General features: G+C 39.1%; 1 protein-coding gene across 1 annotated transcript; it reads left to right on the plus strand.

The window, feature by feature from the left end:
* The first annotated feature begins 702 nt into the window (after nt 1–702).
* Nucleotides 703–18,927, plus strand: tub (TUB bipartite transcription factor). The gene is made up of 12 exons (XM_070834365.1): nt 703–740; nt 6,963–7,014; nt 9,121–9,283; nt 10,066–10,203; nt 12,055–12,207; nt 13,461–13,582; nt 14,659–14,850; nt 15,161–15,273; nt 17,007–17,121; nt 17,762–17,860; nt 17,985–18,156; nt 18,794–18,927. The coding sequence occupies exons 1-12, from the start codon at nt 703–705 to the stop codon at nt 18,925–18,927; spliced, it is 1,491 nt and encodes a 496-aa protein (XP_070690466.1).
* Nucleotides 18,928–21,944: the final 3,017 nt, after the last annotated feature.

Genomic DNA, 21,944 nt, shown 5'->3' on the forward strand with positions numbered 1-21,944 from the left:
AAGAAAGATATAGAGAGTATCAGATATAGATAGAGAGAGAGAGAGAGAGTGTGTATGCATGGTTGCATTATAGAGAGGGGGCTGGCACTGTACAAAAATAACGTAGAAGAAACATCAAAGAGGCAGGACAAAGGAGATTCTCTATAACCTCTAATGCTGAAGGCTTTGCACCCAATGCTGCTGTAGGTGATGCTGCACAAGAGATAACGAGAGATAGATTGGGCAAAGAGGCACAGAGCGAGATTTGGACAGAGAGGAAGGAAGAGAAAAGAGGGGGGGGGGGATTTAAAGGGCAAGAAACGAAGGGAGATTGAGGTAGAGCCTACAGAGTGAGAGCGAGGGAAGAGAGCCAGCGCAGAGCAGGAGCAGAGGCGGTGGATGAGAGAGGAGAAGAGGAGAGGCATTGACTGGAAGCGTCCACATGGGAGAGAAGAAAACGGCTATTTCATGTGCTCGGTGTGCATGACTGAGGAGTGCGGCTGTCTGGCTGGATTGTTAGTCATCTGCTGATCCCTCGGCTAAAGGACATACAAAGAAATACAGACAGGCTGGGAATATAGGGCTGTGTGCAGAGGATGAACAGGCGATGTGGGCTCTCTGGCTGTGAACGCTGTCCTCAGACCCCGTAGCCACTTGCACTGGTGCTGTTGCAGGCCGTTAGCCTCGCAGTTAGGCAGCAGCAGTCAGAGTGATTGATACAGAATGAGCTCCAAGCACTCCTCCGACTGGATTCCCTACAGGTACTGTACCACATTCCTGAGAACACAGGAAAGGGAACAGTGTTCATCTTTTGAAGCAGTGTGTGCATGTTTGTGTATCTGAGCGGGTGTTTAGTCATGTGAGTGTCTGACAAGGAGATCAGACTGATAACGGTAACATTGAATTGACATAATAAAGGCAAACACTGTGGATGGAAGCCTTTTTTTTACTGGCATAATATTCTTGTTTTCACTGATATGAACATGTTTAGTAGGAAAAAAAATGCTCATGTGTATTTATATTTTAGACTCTGTTTTAAAGGAGTAACATAGAAAAAATATATAATGCAAAAGTGGATCCCAGAATTCCAGCTGCATAAACAAATTAAATTGATTTCAAGGCAGAAAAATACTTTCTTTCCTTGTAACTATTATATTCATGTGTAAAACTGCCTATAATTTGACCCAAAAATAGTGCCGGTTTATTGTCAAAAGAAGTAGGTTCATTGGAATGTCTTTATGACTGTAGGACGAGGCATCACATTCATATAGTACATATTTTCACTTTAAAAACACAGAAGAAGTTCCCGCCTTTGTGTGCAAATGAGTGTCTTTCATGTGCATGTGTGTATGCTTGTGGGCAAAAATGATCCGTATTGCATGAAATGCGATCCTGCCATTTGTAGCAAAGAATTATTTGTGAAAAACAATAACGTGTGCAATTATGAGCTTTTATTCTCGTGCTTTAAAACCTACATCTGCTTTCATCATTTCAAGTGCAATACAAACACTGCTGGGTCTTTCCTCTGATTGAATACCCATTGCTATGGTTCCCTGCTTACTTTGATGCCATTGGCTCACGGTTGCTATAAGTTACGGTGGCAGTCCACGAATTTTAAAACGAGACGGCATCAGGACGACAGCAGAACGTGATCTGTGATTTATTTTAAACTTATGGGAAAGACTGTAGTGACACTGATCTTTATGTGGCACATAAAACGATTAAGCATTTTATGAAATCAATCATTAGATTGACAAAAAGGAATTAATCCATGACTGACGTAGTAGTGTGAAGAACAAACAGCTGATAACAGCGTAGTGGGTCATTCTATATTTTGGCCCTCTCACCCCATCACTTTTTGTTAAAGATAAGATGTGATAAAAGCTGATTTTAAATAGTGGTCAACAAAATAATACAAACAGGACATTAACCACTATCAGTATTCAGTGAGAGGGTGGGGATACAGAGACTGGTTTTCCCATCCTGTGAAGCTTCCATGAAAAATGCTCTCTCTCATCTCGTTACGTATGCTGTATATAGTGCATGAATAGAAATCAACAAATTGCAGGAAACAAATCATAAACACTCACATCATTAAATGAACAGTGGTTGTACAGTATTTCTTCTCTGTGATGAGCAAATTGACCAGATTAGCATTTGAATAGTGGAAGACTTGTGCAAATGTCTGTGTCATTTGTTTGTCTATTTGTCTGTTTGTGAGCAGGATTATGGAGATGGTGAAACTCGGAAGGGTGTCGTAATGGCCAATGAAGGACTAACTAAATTTTGAAGTAGTTTTTCCAGCATTTGTAACCATCAGCAATGTTTTGACTTGTACTGAAGTATTTTATTAGTCTCAACTATGGTACTTATTCTACATTTTAAATCTCATCTGTTAGGGAGTAAAAGCAAACTTCACATGAAAAATTTATGATAAACTGGGCGAGAATGGAGCAGAATAAAGATGCTAAATCAGTAGAGAAGATGCTGCTGCAGGAGAGGAGAGAGGTGCCACTTTGCACCATGGATGTATTATAAGAACTGGACACTGGACCGAAGATAACCAAAGTCCAATAACAATTTCTTGCCTGGCATGCATGCCAAAAAAGTTTCTAGCTTCAGGGTTAGGTTCTGGGGTATGAATATGCATAGTAGTGTTCATCCCATCATACCTCTGGTCCAGCCAGGCTGGTGGATGGCTTGTACAACAGCAGCGAAAAAAAGACTTCTGGGATTTGGTAAAGTTTTACAAAGCTAAAACCCCCATGGCTTAAAATATACAAAACAATGTGCAATGTGTCCTGTCAACAGTACAGACGTCTGCTTTACAATGTTGGTCTATGGAGAAAATGCATTTTTGGCCGCAGAGGATTTTCCATTGTAATACCATGAAGGCCTTTGGGAAAAATTGGAAGCAAAGCTGAGCAGAGATGTCATATCCAGTTTTTATAATACATCCATGCTCTGCACTCAGCTGACTGGAAAAAATACATAGCCTACATGTCGACTGTGGCCGAGTAGTTTGTGAACAATACAACAATGTACAATAATTCATAATATTTATTCATAAAATAATTATAGATCACATTATTATGGTTTAAAAAATGGTTGCATCCTTCTTAATTTATCTCCTATTTAATGCACCACCTGGTAAGCACACTAAGTGACCCAAATCAAACACGCCCAAGATGATGTGTAACCAACAGGTGCATGCTGGGTCTATTGGCCTTCGCAGAGGTCTGTGCTCTCCGAGTCCTACTTCTTTCTGTTTTTCTCTGAGATGGGAACCCAGGGAAAAGAGCAGAAACTGTAAGCTCTTGACAAAAGCAAGCGGTGAGGTATTATCAAAAAAGCATTTACAATTATTTCACATTGCTTTTGTTTAATTTGTTTCAGAAGATGTTTAATGCCATCATCCGCATTTGTTTTCTAGCAATGTCCCATTAGCTCATCAGATTCATTTTCTCACAATCAAATTTCATGCATTGCACCATGCAAATGAAAATTAAACAGGCTTTGATGTCGCCAGGTGCTGCTGCAGAATCATCAGCCAATGACTTTCACACATGGTGATGACCTGGTGATGCATAGAAAACTACTTTAAAAGTGTGAGTCCTGGGGACTGATAGCAAATCCTTCCCTACCCCAAAGTCACTTCTCAGTGTTATATCTGGTCATTATATAGAACATTACATTGAGCCTTTGACTGCACTGCGTTACAGTAAACGACAACGTTCCTTTAACAGAATATAAAGCTTCCTGTAAACCTCTTCAGCAGTGTGTTGCAGGGCAAGAGTGACCAGAGACTCTCTCCACAATAATGAGCTGTTTGACCTCCACTGGAACAGCTCTGTTTGTGTCATTATTTTCACGTCTGATGCCTATTCACACACTTGATTAATCTGATTGCAGACATGGAGTGCTTTGTTTGTCTGTATGTCTGACAGAGAGTGGGAGGTAAATAAATTTTTATTGCATCTGTTGGGGCAAATTAGAGTCGGTAGTCCAGTGATACAGGTAGACTGAGTATTCGCTCACTGATCTTACATGCTGTAGCTGCAGGAGTGACACGCTCAGGCTTTTCACAGAGGTTTGTAGAGTATAAAAAGCTCACTCATGTCGTTAAGAAACCACCTGTTGGCTTTATTTATCAGGCGCTTAATGGGAAATGAAAACAGATTTGCCGCAGTCTCTGTTCATCAAGCTTAGAAATAACAAAGTAACTGGAAATAACAAAGTAACTGGTAAAAAAAATTTACTTTATAATTAAAATACAAAATTACAAATGCATCCCGCATTTGTGTTGTAACTATCAGCCCTGCAATTTCTATTCAGCAATTTTCTATTACGCAAATACATACAACCACCTATAAGGGCTTTTATCATTTGGATGTCATATTATTTATATGTGTTCAGGCGGTATGCATGAAAGGTTTTTAATTGTTTAGAGTAAAACATGGCTTTTAAACATACACATGTTACTCAGATGGTAATAGAATGTAAAATATGAGACGTGTGAATTCATTAAAAATATGCAGAAAAAATCATTAGGTGCCTGTAGTAAAGGCACGTAGTAAAACAATATCCTTTAAAGGGCAAAATGAACGGAATGGAATAAGTAGCGTGAGGAAACACAATCTGCATTCGCATGTAAAGAGAGAAAGAATTTCAGTCATAGTTAAAACGTTTTCTTGTTCATCTAACATCAGTAGACACTTCTCACCCTCCATCTTTCATCATTTTCTCTTCTGCTGTAGCTCATTCTTTCCAGCTCTTCTGGAGAAAACCTGTCATTGTCCTCTAATTAGGAACCATTAAGCTTTCTCAGTGAGATGCCCGGCCTCACGAGCCGAAGGAACAATCAGCGAGTGTGCAAAAGACACTGCTTCTGCTTTTTGCTGCAAAGACTGCTTTTGAGAGATATAAAACATTTAGATGTACACATGGATAATAGCGTCTGTCGTGTCCGTCACATTCATCTGGAAAAGTACGAGGATAATATGGTGAAAGACTCTTGCACTAATATAACTGAGAGGATAAACACTGTAGCTAACAATGGAATCCCTTCAGCTACACAGAAACAATAATGGTGCTAAATTGCACTAAAAGTGGTCCTTTGGCTTGTAATCATAGGGGAACCACTTTTTGTGCTACTTAACACCTTTGTCAAATGAAAACCTCTACCCAACTAAACAAAACTAAGCTGAAGAACCAGTAGAAAACCTCTAAAGAACCATATAGGGGCATAACAGGTTAATTGTATGCAGTGGTGCTGTACAGCAGACGGTGGTGCTGTATAACACCACAACCACACAAAAGAACTGCTGAAGAACTGCCGAGGAACCAAGTTTTTTTTTTGTGTAGTTTGTGGTGATACAAACACACACAAAGTCTCTGTCATAGGTCAGTGAAGAACAGCTGCTCTTCACAGTGACACAGCATCCAGTGAAGCTTCAAGTGGGTGGTAGCTCTCAGTGATTGAAGGAAGTATAAACCTTGCAGCTACCTTTCTGGCTACAGTGGTGGAACATTCATCGCTCTTTGTGAAGGAATGTCAATTCACTTATGTTTATATAGCGCAAATCATAAATGTGCCTCAAACGGCTTTACAATCTGCACAGCATATGACACACACCATCATGAGACCCTCTGTCTTTGCCTTTCTCGTGACAGACGCTGCAGTCCATGTGTTCACTGGCACAGTTTCGCATGGGTTCTTATGTGTGAGCCATGGATTCATAAACAAACAGTGACAATGTTGTTTGCTGCAGTATAATTTGATTTCTGTCGACAAATGCAAATTAATTTACAGAGAGTAGCATGCCATCATTTCATATTCTGTCTACTGCTGGGAAACAAGATGTATCCTAAAACCAAATTATGGGGCTCAAGGAAATAAAAAATTGTTTCAGTGAAAGGGGTTTGTTTGGCAAACGGGACATGGATCTTGAGATGAAGATGAAGAAGGAACTCTGTAGCACTTCTCTGGTAAAATCCAGGATCACTTGGCTATTATCAACTCAGTGATAGAAACCAAGTTTTCCTTTAAACTGTTCGTCTTCTCTCACTATTGATCTGGGCCAGCTTCAGAGTATGTTTTTTATGCCATCACTTACAGAATCATGTTCAAGTGATGCCTCTGGTTATGTCCCCGTTGTTCTTGCTGAAAAGAAGAGAACTGACAGCTTTGTAAGAGCCCTTCTGACCAATATTATTGAAGGGCTGAGTCTATCAAAGTACACAAGCTCTCATTAAACTGCTTCAGTGCCCATTTAATGAGCCACCCAGAACATATAAACACCTTTATCCGAGATGTTATGATACTTTTAGCTCAGCCGCCCTATCCTCACTTACACTTATTCTTAGACTGGTGCTTAGACAAACTTAGACTTTGTATGCGAGGCTTTGTTGTAATGTTGTACTTGTAGACGTTCTGCTGTGTGTCTCGTCCATAATATCCAATATATCTTTTAATTTGAAGACATAAAATACATTATGGAACCGGATGGTACAAATGTGGCTGGCTATTTTGTATTCACACCTACATTCTTACATTGTTATAAGCTAATGCACAAACTTATAAAAATGTCTTTTATAATTGATAAACTCATGAAAAAAAAGTATATTAATTGTTTGCCATGAATAATCACATTTTTGTTTTCCAGGGAATAATGACCCAATGTATTTTGAGTATGTAATACTTGTCACAGCCATGAGAATAATTTAGGTCTAAATGTCAAAACAAAATGCACTCTTTCACACACGAGCGTCATTGTATCATCACATATTATGGGCAGTGAAGCTAAAATAAAATCAGACAATATAAGTGTTCAGACGTTTGTTGCAATTTCAGAGTAGCAAGTGAATTAACTGAACCAGTTTGGAAAATCACATTTTTATATTGTAAACACGATAAACGACAGAGGAGCGCTTTTCAGTATTCTAACAGTACTCTCCCCATTTTTTTTGCTCTTTCTTTGTAGCACTTTAGACGACGAGGGCACCAACCTTCGACAGCAGAAACTGGACAGACAGGTGAGTCTTTGCTGTCCTTCCTGCAGTCGTGATGAGCTTTAAATGGGGTTTTGAACTTAAGAAACGTCAGCATTTTGATACAACAGATAATACAGAAAGGTTATACATTTATTTTTCAAGGAGTGCCTTAAAAAGTTACAACTTATCTTTGTGATAGCATAGATCAAGAAGATTATTATAATGAGAATATATATCGTGTTTAGACCTTATTCTTGTGTACTGTAAATGCCCAAAAGTCCATTGGATTAGAAGTAAGTACATTCTTCACGCTAATGAAATTAATTAAATATGATGACGATTATTTTGGTCAGTCCAGGTTTTATAGGGGTTTATAGAGGCACCCTAAGGAGCAAGTAATGACTTATACATGTTTTAGCAGCCAAATGGAATGGTTAAAGCAATGTAAAACTGATGTAAATAAAATGTTTAGTTGTCATATTAAACCAGGTGTGTTGTTAAACAGCAGACATCATACAAATGATATCAGCAGCATGATCATAAATTATCGGACTCGCATCTCATTTTCATCAAACAAAAAGTTACCTTGCTCACGTCTTTTAAAAAAAAAAAATGTACTCCATTGTACTGACAAGAAACACATTTCAAAGATCCTCTCTTTAAAAAAAAAATCAGGATTAGGAGCAGTAGAGTACAGGATCTTGTTTGGCAGCTTCACACTCTGACACTGCTGCTGTTGGTGTTTGTTGTCAGCAACACTGTAGCCAGACAAAAACAGACATGTCCCGACTGCAGTTCATCCACCTTCAGTTGTTTTCTATGAATAGTGAAAACTGTTGTTTCTGATGCCCCGCTCTTTTCCTGAACTGAATAATATGAGCGGAGCACTACACACAAAAATCTTCATGTCCTATTCTGCAGTCTGAGCTGCATCAAATGCTCCCGCAGTCTTTTCCTCATCAATCAATGGGAAGGCCTTACAGGTGGTCTGTTTCACATGCAAGTGAACTGCTTTTCATCCGCTTTAGAATCGATAAAGAATACCATTCATAATCTAGTTATTCACTTAACCTAGCTCAACCCAGCTTTAGACGTATGGTAAGCACCATAAAACAAATCATTTTTGATTGATAGACTCATTGGTTGCAATGAAGTCAATTAATGTTTGGATAGATGACTTATTACAGCATGGATTTCCTTTGGAGACTCACACAGGGTTGAGAGAACACTATGTTATAAAAACCAAACATCTGTTTCACTGTTTATATGTTATCTCAGCCAGAGGGAAAGAAGTTTGCTTGGACTGTTGCTGTCCATTTCAAACTTTTCATAAAGGTGATGTTAGGGGTCTTATCCACAAGTCAAAACCATCCAATCCATGCAAAGAGAGAAAGATGTGGGTTTTACATGGAATATTGTAGTGCTCCAGTGATTTGCAGCCTGAAGTCTCCACTAATAGAAACCTTCAATATTTGATGAGCTCTGGTTTGAGGACTTGCATATAGCTGACAGTTAGTCCAGATGAATAGCTATATCCAGCCTCAGGTCAAAGTGTCTTGGGCAGCACATCCTCAGAACATCTGCAGATTTTTCTCCTGCCTAACAGATTTATCTGAGACTGTGTTATTCCCTTTTTGTTTTTTAAGCCAACACTCTGCCTACAGTATGAAGATACCTCACAAGAAAGTCTGTGATGTAACATGAGGGATTATTTCAAACAACTTTATTTCAAAACAAAAAACTGTTGTATTCTGTGTTATGTCTGAGGAGTTTTTGTTTTTCACTTTGAGTGCAATAAAATTTGCCTCACGAAGATGCTGACACGGCTCACTGAACATGACTGAGGTGGTCAATTAGCAGCTCAGTGGCTATGTAATCACTCAGTGAGGATTATCATATACATTACTGTATTTACAACAACAGCTCAGATATTCTGTTTTGTGACTGGTTAGATATATGAATACAGAGGTTGTTCTTTAATGTGTAAATTGGTGCTTAAATCAGTGACCTTGGTGCCTCTGTATTTTTTATAATAATTCATATAATGACTTTTTTCATTTGCTAAAACTGTGCCTTCATTGTCTTTCTCTCTATTTTGGCATGCGCGTGTGCATGCACACACACACACACACGAAACCTTCACAACAGCGAGCGCTCCTTGAACAGAAACAGAAGAAGAAGAGGCAGGAGCCTCTGATGGTCCAGTCCAATGTTGACGGGAGATCTCGCACTCGTCGGACCAAACAGAGCGAGGAGCAAGCCCCGCTGGTGGAATCATACCTCAGCAGCAACAGCAGCACCATCTACCACGGTAAGTGAGACTGGCACTCCTCAGGGGCTCTGCTGATTCAGAAGGCTCAAACAGAGGATTTAATTCACACTATGGATTGAAAAAATAAAGATGTCATAATGTTTGATCAGTCTGTTCTGTTTACAGGAAGCATTTGTTCTTGAGCTGGAAGAGATTTTATTCTTATGCAGTTTTTGTTTCTTTTCCCAATTAGAACTGTGCACCACAAGTGGCACAATTTCCAAACATTACTATAAAAATAGATAAATACTAAGAAAATAACTACAAAAATGTTGCTGATATTATTATTTTAGAGCCCATGTAGAACCAATGCAATATAATGTCAAATCTATTGCAGGCGCTCACATTGCACTACAAATCTATCCACTGGGTAGCAGAAATGGTTTTAGGACTGGGATTGATGAGGTCTTCTTATCTGCACACAGACACCAGAGCAGCCATCTAATCCCCAGTTCTGAGGGCCATTTTCTGGGCTCAAGGCCATGAACTGTCACATTTCATGCAGAGAGAAGAGAAAATGTATTTACAACTCAGCTAATGTATCATGATGGAGAGAAGGGGAATAATAACCTTGTTCTACCAGAGGAAGAAACAACTCTGCTCTGTATTAACTGTTGTATAGTATAACATTTCTTTTTAATTATCCAGTAAAAATGATATTTCTAATTTCTTTACTGTATTTACTTTGCTAACTTAAGCCTCTTTTTCATTACTGTCCTTTTCTGTCCATCTGCTCTCACAACACTGCATGTGCTGCTGGTCCTCTCCATCCCTGTGTTCAGTGCAAGAAGCTGAACAGGAGGAGGTGAAGGTGATAGCGGACACACAGCCGCCTCGCTCAGCCAAAAAGGGCAAAGCGTCAGCCAGCTCCACTCCACAGACGGGCAGCGACAAGAAGGAGAGGAAGGGGAAGCACAAAGGTCAGCGTACCGGTATTAAGACAAACAGGTAGTCGGACAGAGTGAAGAGTAGGTAGAAGTGCGATGAATGCGCAGGCACACTGCAAGAAAGATTGACACACTGAGTGAATTAGAGAGGAGGTGATCAGAAAAGGTAAAAGAGAACCAACATGACTGAATAGACAGGAGATATTTACAGTATAAACACACAAAAAAGGATTATTGTATATTCTGCTTGCAAAATTAGGATACTGATTATAAACATATGTTCTTGCTCTTTACATATTCACGTTTGAACACTGAAAAAGCTGATTTAAGTCATTAGAGGCGGTCTGTAGAGGGAAAGATAAGAGGCAAAATCCTTATTATCCAGCTGCTCCAACTGTCTACTCAAGCCCTCTTTCCAATCCCCAGATAATGGTTCAATGGCTAATTTCTCAAGCCACATCTGGCAAGAAACACAGCCAGTGAAGCTGCCCTCTTAGCCACCGCTGTGGTGCCGTACTTGTCAGAGATCAACTCTCTGTAATGATGTATGGCAGTCTGAGTGCTGTCAGCCTTCCGACACACCACTAGTGAGGGCATGAATTAGTGTTTAGATGGAAGAGGAAAAACTGAGTGTTGATATACCCTTTGCCTTGATGCTTTTTGACATTTACAGTATGCTACTGCAGACTGAGCACTATGCAGTGTAACAGTTAGAATATTTGCCATAAAATTTTAACTCAAAAGAATCATTACATGAGGAATAATAAGAATTAATACACACAGCAAACACAGTCTTTGCGAGACACAGTTTGCTCACGCGTTTCCAACATTACACATGTTTGTCATCCGATCTAGCACAAAACACTAAATGCTCATCTGTGGAATGACTTTGTCCCAGAAAAAAAAAAGAGAGAAAGTTAATGGGATTCCACTGGGGTAAAAGATTAATCAGGCCAGTAGTGCTAAACTCACCACTGATGGACCTGTCTCTCTCCCTCTCTGTCTTACCCTCTAATTCTCTCAAGCACGAGCACAGTTTCAGGAGAGTTATTTTACCAAGCTGCTGTGCACTCACTAAAAAAATCAGCTGCATCCAGCCCACAGAATAGATAAGAATGATATTGACTAATCTGTCAATATCAATCATAGGTATATGAAAAATGTCATATCTCCATACATCTGTGGCTAAATTTGAATTGTCTTAAGAAATTACATTGAATTTTTATAACGAAGATATGAAAACATAATCATAGGAATGCCACCTGCTGGATTTTCTAAATGCACAACCTTGAGGTAAAGAAAAAGCGGACAAGGGGCCAATTGAGAAACCAGCTGATTAGACTAACTTACAATTGTGTTGTACCCAACAAAAATATTTTTCAGTGTACATAACAAAACTGCAACAAATCAGTGATTTTCACAACCCCCCCCTGAACACTCATATGTAAAACAGTGCTGTAGAATGTTGTTTGCAAACAACAACAACAATCAAACCCTTCCCATCATCTTTACTCTATTGTGTAAGGAGGAAAAAGAGCTTGTCACATGTTTTGAAGCTGGAGTGAACTTTGCTTGAGTGCCTGGAACAGCATGGACATAATGTTCTTCCCTCTTAAACATTAGAAGATAATTCAATTGTAAAAAAAAAAGGGTTAGAGAAACAATTATTTAAACCATAAGAACAGAGCACAAAACACCCACACAGTCATCAAAGCAGAGATGTTGAAATGTAATTAATGTAATATAATTTGATGGCAACGTCTGTCTTAATTTTACTTTGCGAGGGTTTGGTTATTTTATTGTATGTTTACATGAGATACTGATTGTTGACCAGTAGTGCAGCTGTATTCTGATGGCGTTTGCTCTTGGATTGTGGCTGAGCAGCGATCGATGGCCTGGCTTCCCAGCAGGATGATGGTCAGATCCAGATCCTAACAGTGGGTCACTCCAGCGCAGAGGAAGGCGAGGCAGAGCCCGTCATGAGCTGCACTCAGTCACAGAGTAAACAGGATCTGCGCATCACCATGCTCAAGAAAGGTACTGTCAGTGCTAAAGAAAGGTTCCGTCACTCCATCTGCAATAGCACAGTCCATATTTACACCCACCACTGCTGTGGTGTGTTGGTAGGAGGGCAAAACATTGACTCATGTCAGAACTTGCAGCTGCAAATAGAAATGCCATTTTAAGACCCAGTGTCTGAGGAGTGTAATTCAGACACTAACGTAGGATGCTGGCATGTTTTTACTTTAGTTACTGATTACCAGCACGCTTATTCATTATTCCTTACACAATAAAAACTCAATGATTTACTCTATAGTGAGCAGTAAGTTAAGATTTTCACTTATAATGATAAATAATATCTGTCTGGCACAGTGTTGTGTAACTGTGATGCACATCAAACACTAAGAATTGCACTGAGAGATTTCTACTACTCCCATTATGGGAATTTTGAAGACTCTATATACCACGGTGTACTGGCGCATATATGTTCTCCACATCTTTACAATTTGGACACTATTAAAATAGACATACAGTACTACAGTATTTGTTTGTTTTAGAAAGAAATAAGTCATTGTGCTTAATGTGAAGAATTTCAATTATCGTTACTATTTTATTATGACACTATAGCTTGCTCTTTCGAGTCATTGCATTGCCTCTGTTAGGTTTTCAAAAATGTATTTGCAAAAAAATGAAAATGCATTGCAACGACTGTATTCCTTGTTATGCAGAGCTATAATTTGCAGCTTTACACCAGATAAGCATAGTTTGCAGAGCCTCAAGTGGACCAGCTAGAAATTTGGTATTCAGTTACAGTATTGTTGAGCACCAAATAAGTAATGTTGTACCTCCTTAACATGGATGACTGGATTCATAGACGTCTGGGAAACAGGTGCTGTTATTTGCCATGATAATTTTCCATTATATCAGTATGCATGGAAAAGTCAGATACTGAATGGCACTAGACCTGTGCAATGAGATGCTGCCATACTGTTGATGACAACAAGAGATAATAGACAGTCCTGCTGTAACACCAGAGATAACACCACTGACGGCTGCCATGCTCAAATTTAATAAAGCTCCCAGTGGATCCCAGCTGAATTCTGACACCTGGTTTAATTCATCATTGAATGGAAATGTGTGACCTTGTTGCGCACACAAACACGCGGCACAACTTATTCTATTTAAACCTCTAGCTGATTTCTTACTTTTTACAGAAATTTCACGCAACCTTGAACGAGCAATGATGTGCAGAATTGTTTATGAATTGTTATCAACTTTTGGCTGTGCAGGTATATCCAGCAGTATGAATTTCGACGAAGAAGAGGACGATGAAGATGAAATTAGCTCCAGTTCTTCACAGCTCAACAGCAACACGAGACCGGGCTCCGCCACCAGCAAGAAATCATGCAAGGTAAAGGTTGAGTTCACGGCACACATTTATACTGTTTGCATAATGTATCTTAATTGTGCCCAGCAACTAGCACCTTTTACAAGTGAATAACAAGCAGAAAAAACGTCTGTCTCTCAGTTGGACTTCTGTATGCAGGTGGTAGAATAATAATCTCATACATTGTGTGCCTCTAGGAGTTTGAAAGGAAAAAACTATTTGACTGGAAGATACACATCTGAGGCAAAGAGCCTTGCATAAAGGCACAGGCCATTTGAAGCATTTATGTGCAATTCATGTAATCACACATGCTGTTAACCCTTTAATGCCTGAACCATGAAAAACTTGCCAGAAAATTCAAATTTCTTTGAAACTGGAGTGTTTATTGAACCTTCTGACAAATTACAAAAAAAAAAATTAAGTTTAAAAAGTCTTAATTTGTATTGTTTTTGCTACATCCTGCATTTTTGTGCAATTTATTGCTCACAGTTTGGTCATCTTAAACAAACAAAAACATATAAAACACAGATAAGATACAAAAAACCAAAAAATATCACACTGATGATGTAGAGGTCTCAAAAACTCATGTATCAAATATGATACATTTGGCGTTAAAGGGTTAAGTATTTTGAAAATATGTGCTGTTTTCAGCAGTCACTAAGCTGTTTTTGTATACCTCTGATCAGTCAGCGAGCTTCAGATCAACTTGATCTCATGTTTAAGGTTTTAGATAGGAAGTTTTGTTTTTATCCATTTCTGCTGAATAATGAATGACTCAGGTCAGATAACCACGTAACCCTCTTAAAAACCACAGCCTCTGCACTCTGTTTAGAATGAAATTCTGGCGGGCATTGTTCTTGTGATAACCATCTCTTCTATTAGCTTCCCTTCACTCTAATCTCTCCCTTCAGTCAACTCAATCTTCCGCCTCTTCCCCAGGTCCTTATTTTAGACACGGTGTGCTCATTCCTAGTCCCAGTGGGCGATTTGATCTTCAGGCTCATTACTCTGCTCTAATGAAAGTCAACTCTAATGCAACACTCACTACTCCACCATTTCACGTGGGGGTCTTGCCCTGTGTGGGCTGTTTTCACCCACAGGAGGTTGCGTCAGCACCCACCCCACCAGTCAATGAGCCCGCCATCGATGTAGATGACCTCGAAGAGTTTTCTCTGAGACCTGCGCCCCAGGGGGTCAGAGTGAAGTGTAGAATCACCAGAGACAAGAAGGGCATGGACAGAGGCATGTATCCCACCTACTACCTTCACCTGGAGAGAGAGGACGGCAAGAAGGTGAGAAGGGTCAGGGAGCGGAAACATTGTTGCTGTAAACAACAGAATTTATCAATCCAAACACCTTTTGAGTATGGAAATAAATTCTCACTTCTCAATAAGTAGCACAGTGTCTGTTAAGTTAACAGACATTTAATGTTGGGTATCCATCAATACATTTACATGAACAGACTTTCGTTAAAACATAACTGTTTTTTGTCAGTTTTGCCTTTTCCAACTGTGTGTGTCCAAATAAGCCGATTAGTCATCTTTAAGTGCACCGGTGAAGCTCATATTTTACTAATTTGGTTACTGGCTTGGCTTGTCACAGGTGTTCCTGTTAGCTGGCAGGAAGAGGAAAAAGAGTAAAACTTCAAATTACCTCATCTCCATCGATCCCACTGATCTGTCTCGGGGTGGAGAGAGCTTCATTGGCAAACTGAGGTAAGTCCTCAGTAGCTTTCTGCATGAGAAATTGTGGCAACCCACACCAGGAATTATATACGATGATGAATTGCGTAAAGTATTTATCCTCTTATTAAACTTTTGCACTCAGTACTTACTGCAATTTGAGTTGCCCTTTGGATTTGGAGTGTAGCCCCATTCCCTCATTTACAAGCTCTTATACTTATGACTAACACTGTATGACTAATACTTTACACTGACGTTTACAAAACTGTGTATACTGTAACTACTAAGGATGAATCATGAACAAATCAAGTGAAGTTTTGATATATTTCCCCCCTAAAATTATATACATCCCAACAAACAACAAGTTGTATAAAGTATAAAGTATAAAGTGTTCTACCTGTAGCATTGCTCCAAAACAGAGGAGCTAATTGACTGATTGAACTGTGCAACATGTGTTTGATCATGTGAAGAGTCAGAGTGGATAGTAGAAACTTTAAGTTTAGCATTTTGAACGGCGCGTTCCATGTGAACACGAGAGATTTTCTTAATGATGATTGTGCCAAATGTTAGAGAATTGTACATATTGTTTTGGCGAAAAAAAGTGTGGCTTAAAACTCCAAACTGAGTCTAAAATAGGAAATGTGCTTGTATTTGTCAGGGGGTTGGTACATGGGTTACAAGTCTGACATTTGCAAGGTATGTAAGGTTACGGGTTGTGATCGTGGTGTCTAAGTAGCGGTGTTAGTGTGTGAACAATTTAGAATAACTGCAATATTCACATCTGTAAGGCACCATTTAGTAGAAGTAATGTACTGTAGTCTTTTAGCCTCACTAAAAAGAATTTCTACATTATTGTATGGGCCTTCAGTAATTCACTGGAATTAAATCATTTTTAAAAATGTTTCGTGGTTTTAGACTTTCCCCATAAATAACTATAAATCACAGCAATGCCACAGTAAAATTGGAAGGAAGTGAGATGTGACATAATCTTTAGAGACAGCTTCAAGACTGTGTTAGTGGCTCCATGGAAACTCCTGGGGAGTTTAATCAAATATGGCTCTCTGCAGCCTTTAATCTTCAGAGCTGGCCTGACCATTGGTCGCTGCACCGCTCAAACCTTTGCAATCACAATCCCAGTTGATTGATGGAGATCTAAATTTAAATGAACAGTGACCTTTCATCTAGTGCCTCTCAACAGTCCTCAGGGGGAAATGGCCGAAAAGAGGTATGGCCTGTCTGGGGTGTACAGTCAGCTGCTTAAAGCTGTGACTTTGAAAACCCATTATGAAACCCTACTACTTACCTACGATGCACACATACATGTAAGCCTCTACTATCAACTTCTGAGTTACTAGTTGTTACACTGTTGTGGGTAATTATGCATTTGGATGTTAGAGGATGAAAGCTACAGTGGTGGAGTTCACAGAGTCAGGCTTAATATAAACTTAATATAACTGAAAAAAATAAGATAAAGAATTATTTTGTATATTTTTCATCATAACATATTATATTGATAAGTTAGCCGGCAAGATGGACAGATTAAACAAATGAGTATCACTCATTTAATTATCAGAGGAATCAGGCAACAGGCATTCAACAAGTTAATCACAAGTTGGGTACTATTAGCATTTATTTGTGGTTGTGATAGTTCATATTTCCACCTAAATCATTTCTAACACATTACACAATCTGGAGACACATTAGTTATGCACACACAAACCACACACACACACACACCTCTTCAGTGTGTTGTGTCTTCTTTGCAGGTCTAACCTCATGGGAACTAAATTCACTGTATACGACAGCGGCCTGAACCCCATGAAGAGCACCACCAGCCTGGAAGCAAGCAACCTGCGCCAAGAGCTGGCAGCCATTTGCTATGTGAGTTGGTCAAAATGCTCTTTTTCACACCTTTGAAGACAAATCTTGAGCGGTGACTTGGCGATAAGATTCACGATAATTCAGTGTGATTGCATATCAGGAGCTAGAGCACTTGGTTGCATGGTTTGAAGTAATATTTCTAAAATCCCACTTAATATGGGATGATTTAATATCAGGGATCTGAAGAGGGCCCACAGTATATGTCATTTGTCATCATGGGTCTGGTGGCCTTTGAAAATGCACAGCTCCATTTTGAGAATCTGACTCAGATAATCAGATAGGGACATCCATGCAGCAAACTGAGGAGTCAGGGCATTGCCATATTCAGGTTGAAATCAAATTATCATCCATGCATGTATGAATCCAATTGCATATTTATGAACGAGAATATCCTTGACTTTTATTACAGACAGATAACTTTCCATAAACCACAATAACATTTTTGTAGAAATTTTGTTAAATTGCACCAAGTACAATAGATAAATGTACATTTTTCTCTTGCTTTGATAAACATATAAACTTGCTTTGATATGACATAATAGATATTGAATATAATCATTTACTGCTGATTATTATTGAAGCTTTGCAAATGTGTTGGGTGAACATGCTCACACCACAGTTTATCATCCTTTCAATCTAGGAAACCAATGTTTTAGGATTCAAAGGACCTCGTAAAATGAGCGTCATCATTCCCGGAATGAACATGGACCACGAGAGAGTGTCTATTCGCCCGCGAAATGTATGCATTACCTAATTTCTTAATAGCCACATCTGTGCTGACCAGTTCAGCCTATTGTAACACATAATTGATCTGATGTCTGTGATGTCCATGTCCGAAGCTATTCTGTTCCTCTTCGTTACAGGACCATGAGTCATTGCTGGCCAGGTGGCAGAACAAGAACACAGAGAGCGTGATTGAACTTCACAACAAGACGCCCGTGTGGAACGATGACACACAATCTTACGTGCTCAACTTCCACGGCAGAGTCACCCAAGCCTCCGTCAAGAATTTCCAAATCATTCATGACAATGACCGTGAGTTCCATACCTCGAAACTACCAGAAGCTTAATATTAAATACAATTAATCAATGTTCTGTGCATTTGCCTTGTTATGTTACGGCCATATTGTGGTGTTCAGAAGAGCCACCCAGTAGTGGATTTTAGTAGTTTGGTAAGAGCCTGAACCATTGGCCTACCAGAGCAGCTCTTCTTCATGCTTATATGAGCTATTTTAGATAGAAATGACAGGAAAGTTTCTTCCTTGGAGAATGTACTCACAGTACAGTGCCAGACCAGTATGAAGTCCATCAAAACTAAATCACTCAACTCTTCTCCAGTATATTATATGTGCTACATGCTTTGTTCACCAAATTTTGAGGCGAGACAGCTGAAAACACCGAAGGCGAATGAAGCATAGAAAAGCATTTTAATTATGGAAGGTGGAGAAAGCTGCACATCAGTAACTCTGATGCATTCGTCTATTTCACATCTGAAGCGCTGCCTGTATTCATTCATTATGGATGAATTGTTTGTTTCATAATAACTTGTTTTTTGAATTTAATGTTGAGTGCATCAGGTCTCGATGATTAAGAACACAAATTAAAGTGAGGTAAGAACATCGTGTCGACGCAGCTCGTCAAATTGTGCTTCCTGGTTCCCCTCCCTCTGCAGCTGACTACATTGTGATGCAGTTTGGCCGCGTGGCAGAGGACGTGTTCACCATGGACTATAACTACCCAATGTGTGCCCTGCAAGCCTTCGCCATTGCCCTCTCCAGCTTTGACAGCAAGTTAGCCTGTGAATAGATCCCAGCCTGAAGTTCAGCGGAGAACTGGTCCATCTGTTCTGTCAACAAGGGCTGTTAATGTATCCCTCGGGCTGGTTGGAGGTTTCCAAATCATCCAGTACCTTGGAAGTCCTGCATATCCCAAAATGCTTTATGGGCCTCAAGTTTTGTGAGTACGTGTGCGTGTCGGGGGGGTGGGACGTCGGGATGGCCTCGGCCAGTGGAAGAAAAGAAGCACAAAGAGTTATCCACTTTCAAAATCAAATTCATTTGTTTTGATAACTGTTGTCATTTTGTACTGTAATGGCATTATAAAAACACTGTTCCTTTATGTAGTAGTTCGATAAATTTAACATTTCTTTATCTGTAAATTATAACTAACAATTACACATCTGTAAGTTTTAAAAGTTGACTGGATTATATGTAATCTTCCACACAAAAAACACCATGTCACTCCCGTCCTCAAGCATGAATATTGCTTATATAGTTACTTAATTAAAAATATCATGCACGTCACAGTATATTTATTTTGTTATTTATGTATTTATTACATGTTCATTTTGTTTTCTGTTATCATTCGCAAGAATTTCAGCAGTGTTGGCTCAAAGGAGCTGCAAGCACATAAATTAGCATCGCAAAAAGGAATATCTCTTATATCCACACAAAACAATTAGCGATTTGGACGTGACCAGGGCAAAGGCATGTTACACTGTGCTGTGTACCCTATACAATATCGTGTCACAGTGTCATGTATGTGAATGTATAGGATGATGGTGCACTTTACTTTGAAGTCTGTAGTGGATGAGATATAGCTGTACATACATTATTGTGCCTTTGAAGGCTAATTCCAGTGTTACGCTTTGGCCCTAAAATGAGCCGAGCTTGAACTGGTCTTTGCTATTCTTGCTGTCCTCACATGCATCTGTAGCTACTTTGAATTCAGTTGACTAATGTGGAGTTGCAAAACTTCCAGAACATAATAATCCAAAGTGCAACAACACATGAAACTATAAAAAAAGCGAATTTACTGACACTGCACTGTAAATCAGGCAGCAGATTTAATATCCAAGGCACTCAGGCTTAAAGTTGTGCTCACATCTTCTGATGTCTCCCACCTGGAAATAAAAAAAATACTGAACACAGACTGCCAACAAACACACAGAAACAATGTGAATTTCACACAACTTCCACACTTGCATATTTCATCTCTTGCTCTCTACATCTTTGATTAATTTTATGCTCCGCTGAGTTGGAGTTTGGCACATTCCTCATCTGACTGGCTGTACGTTTCTATATCGTGTGGGTGTTGCTGTTCACATTTTTACTCAAAATATTATTCCTCCTGCTCCTTATGGGGCCGCATCCTTTCTCAAATATATGATAGAATTTTGTATTTTATGACCTTTAAAAAATGCTGAATCAAGGCAAAGAACAATCTCTAATACCGCTATTGTTACTGTGGGTTATGAGGAAATCTTTATCAAATGTGCTATTCTTGTACTCAATTGTGTTCTAACTATTTTAAATTTCTATTTTAAAATTGTTGATACTCTTGCTGTAAAGTCTGCTTTTCATACGTGTCCAGGAACCAAAGGTTCTTTCACTTTTTGTTTTCAGTGCTCTCGTTGTAATGTACAGTAAACGGTGTACAATTTACTGTGGTGGTATAGACACAGTCCTTTGATCATAGAAAAAAATAAAACTTCAGTAAGTCAAAAAACGCGTTCTGTTCTCTCAACAAAAAAAAAAAGCCAGATATGAAAGCTACTGTACTCTTTTGAATTACATGTTTATGAATTTGATGCAGTTTATTCTTTTTGCCTCCTCTTTCAAAACAAGATCAACAGCGAACATGTCATCTCTTTTCGCTAATAAAGTCCAGTCCCAGAAAACATAAAATACATGCAGAAACGCTTTATTTGGAGTTGCTTTCTTGTTGCCTGGAATTGGTTACAACAAAGTGAACTGAAAAGGTTGCAAATGGCTATTAAAATACATTCATTTGGAGTAGCAGGCAGGGTTTTGGGCAGACTAACAGGATCCACTGCTTAGTGCTACGCTGTCACTCTCAACACAAAACAGTTCCAACATTACAGAGATGTCTGGGATAACAATCAAACAATGGAAACAGACAGATGTGAAATCCTATTGTGACTGGTTAAAGCTGCATTTCACATGATTTGTTGTTTTCTTTTGCTGGTCCTTTCTTCTGTGTTTTTTTTATGATCAGAGAGCGACATCTGACAATGGGGGTTGCTGTTTGTTACCATTACATCCACTCATAAATGAGTCCTTTTTCCTGAGACTAACATTCAGGCTGTTACATTCTTTATGTCTGTCCTTGATTATCTACAATTTGAAAAAAAAAAAGAATGTCTTTTTAAATGTACTTTGCGAGCTTTAGACATCTCATGACGTTTTCCACTAACACACTCATGACACACTGCTTGTGTTCAAAAATAGATGTCAAAGGCGTCTTAGAGAAGTACATGCCGAGGATTTTTTAACAGCTATCACCCTAAACTTGTAACTAAAAAGTGCTATATACAATATGATATAACTAGTTCATAAATCATTTTAAAATGTATTGTTCCCTACAAAGGTAAAAAAAATATAACTAAAGTCAACCTTTCTTGATATTTTGACCTTTCATACTGGAAGAATCAGGTGTCTGTTCAGGTGTGCTCACAAGTGAGACAACATGCTCAGCGCCAGAACTCGCATTGCTGCCATTGTTAGTGTTATTAGCTACACTAATAAGTCATAACGTCCACAGTGAGAAAGGTCTGCTGGTAGCTGCAGGAACGCTAGAACGATGTGCTACAGATGCTGACTAACAAAACGGAGTCACGAATACTACATAAACTGTCAAACTGAAAACTGAAATAACCAGCTTTTTTTTTGCTCCATGTGAAAATCATTTACCATCACCTTTCAGTCCCACCCTCTGTCTGTCATAATGTCACTACTTTTTAAATGACACTATGGCAGAACTGCTAAGGCAGCTCACTGCTCCTAAACAGTTAGAATGGATCA

This window comes from Pempheris klunzingeri, chromosome 1 (assembly GCF_042242105.1).
Source record: "Pempheris klunzingeri isolate RE-2024b chromosome 1, fPemKlu1.hap1, whole genome shotgun sequence".
NCBI lineage: Eukaryota > Metazoa > Chordata > Actinopteri > Acropomatiformes > Pempheridae > Pempheris > Pempheris klunzingeri.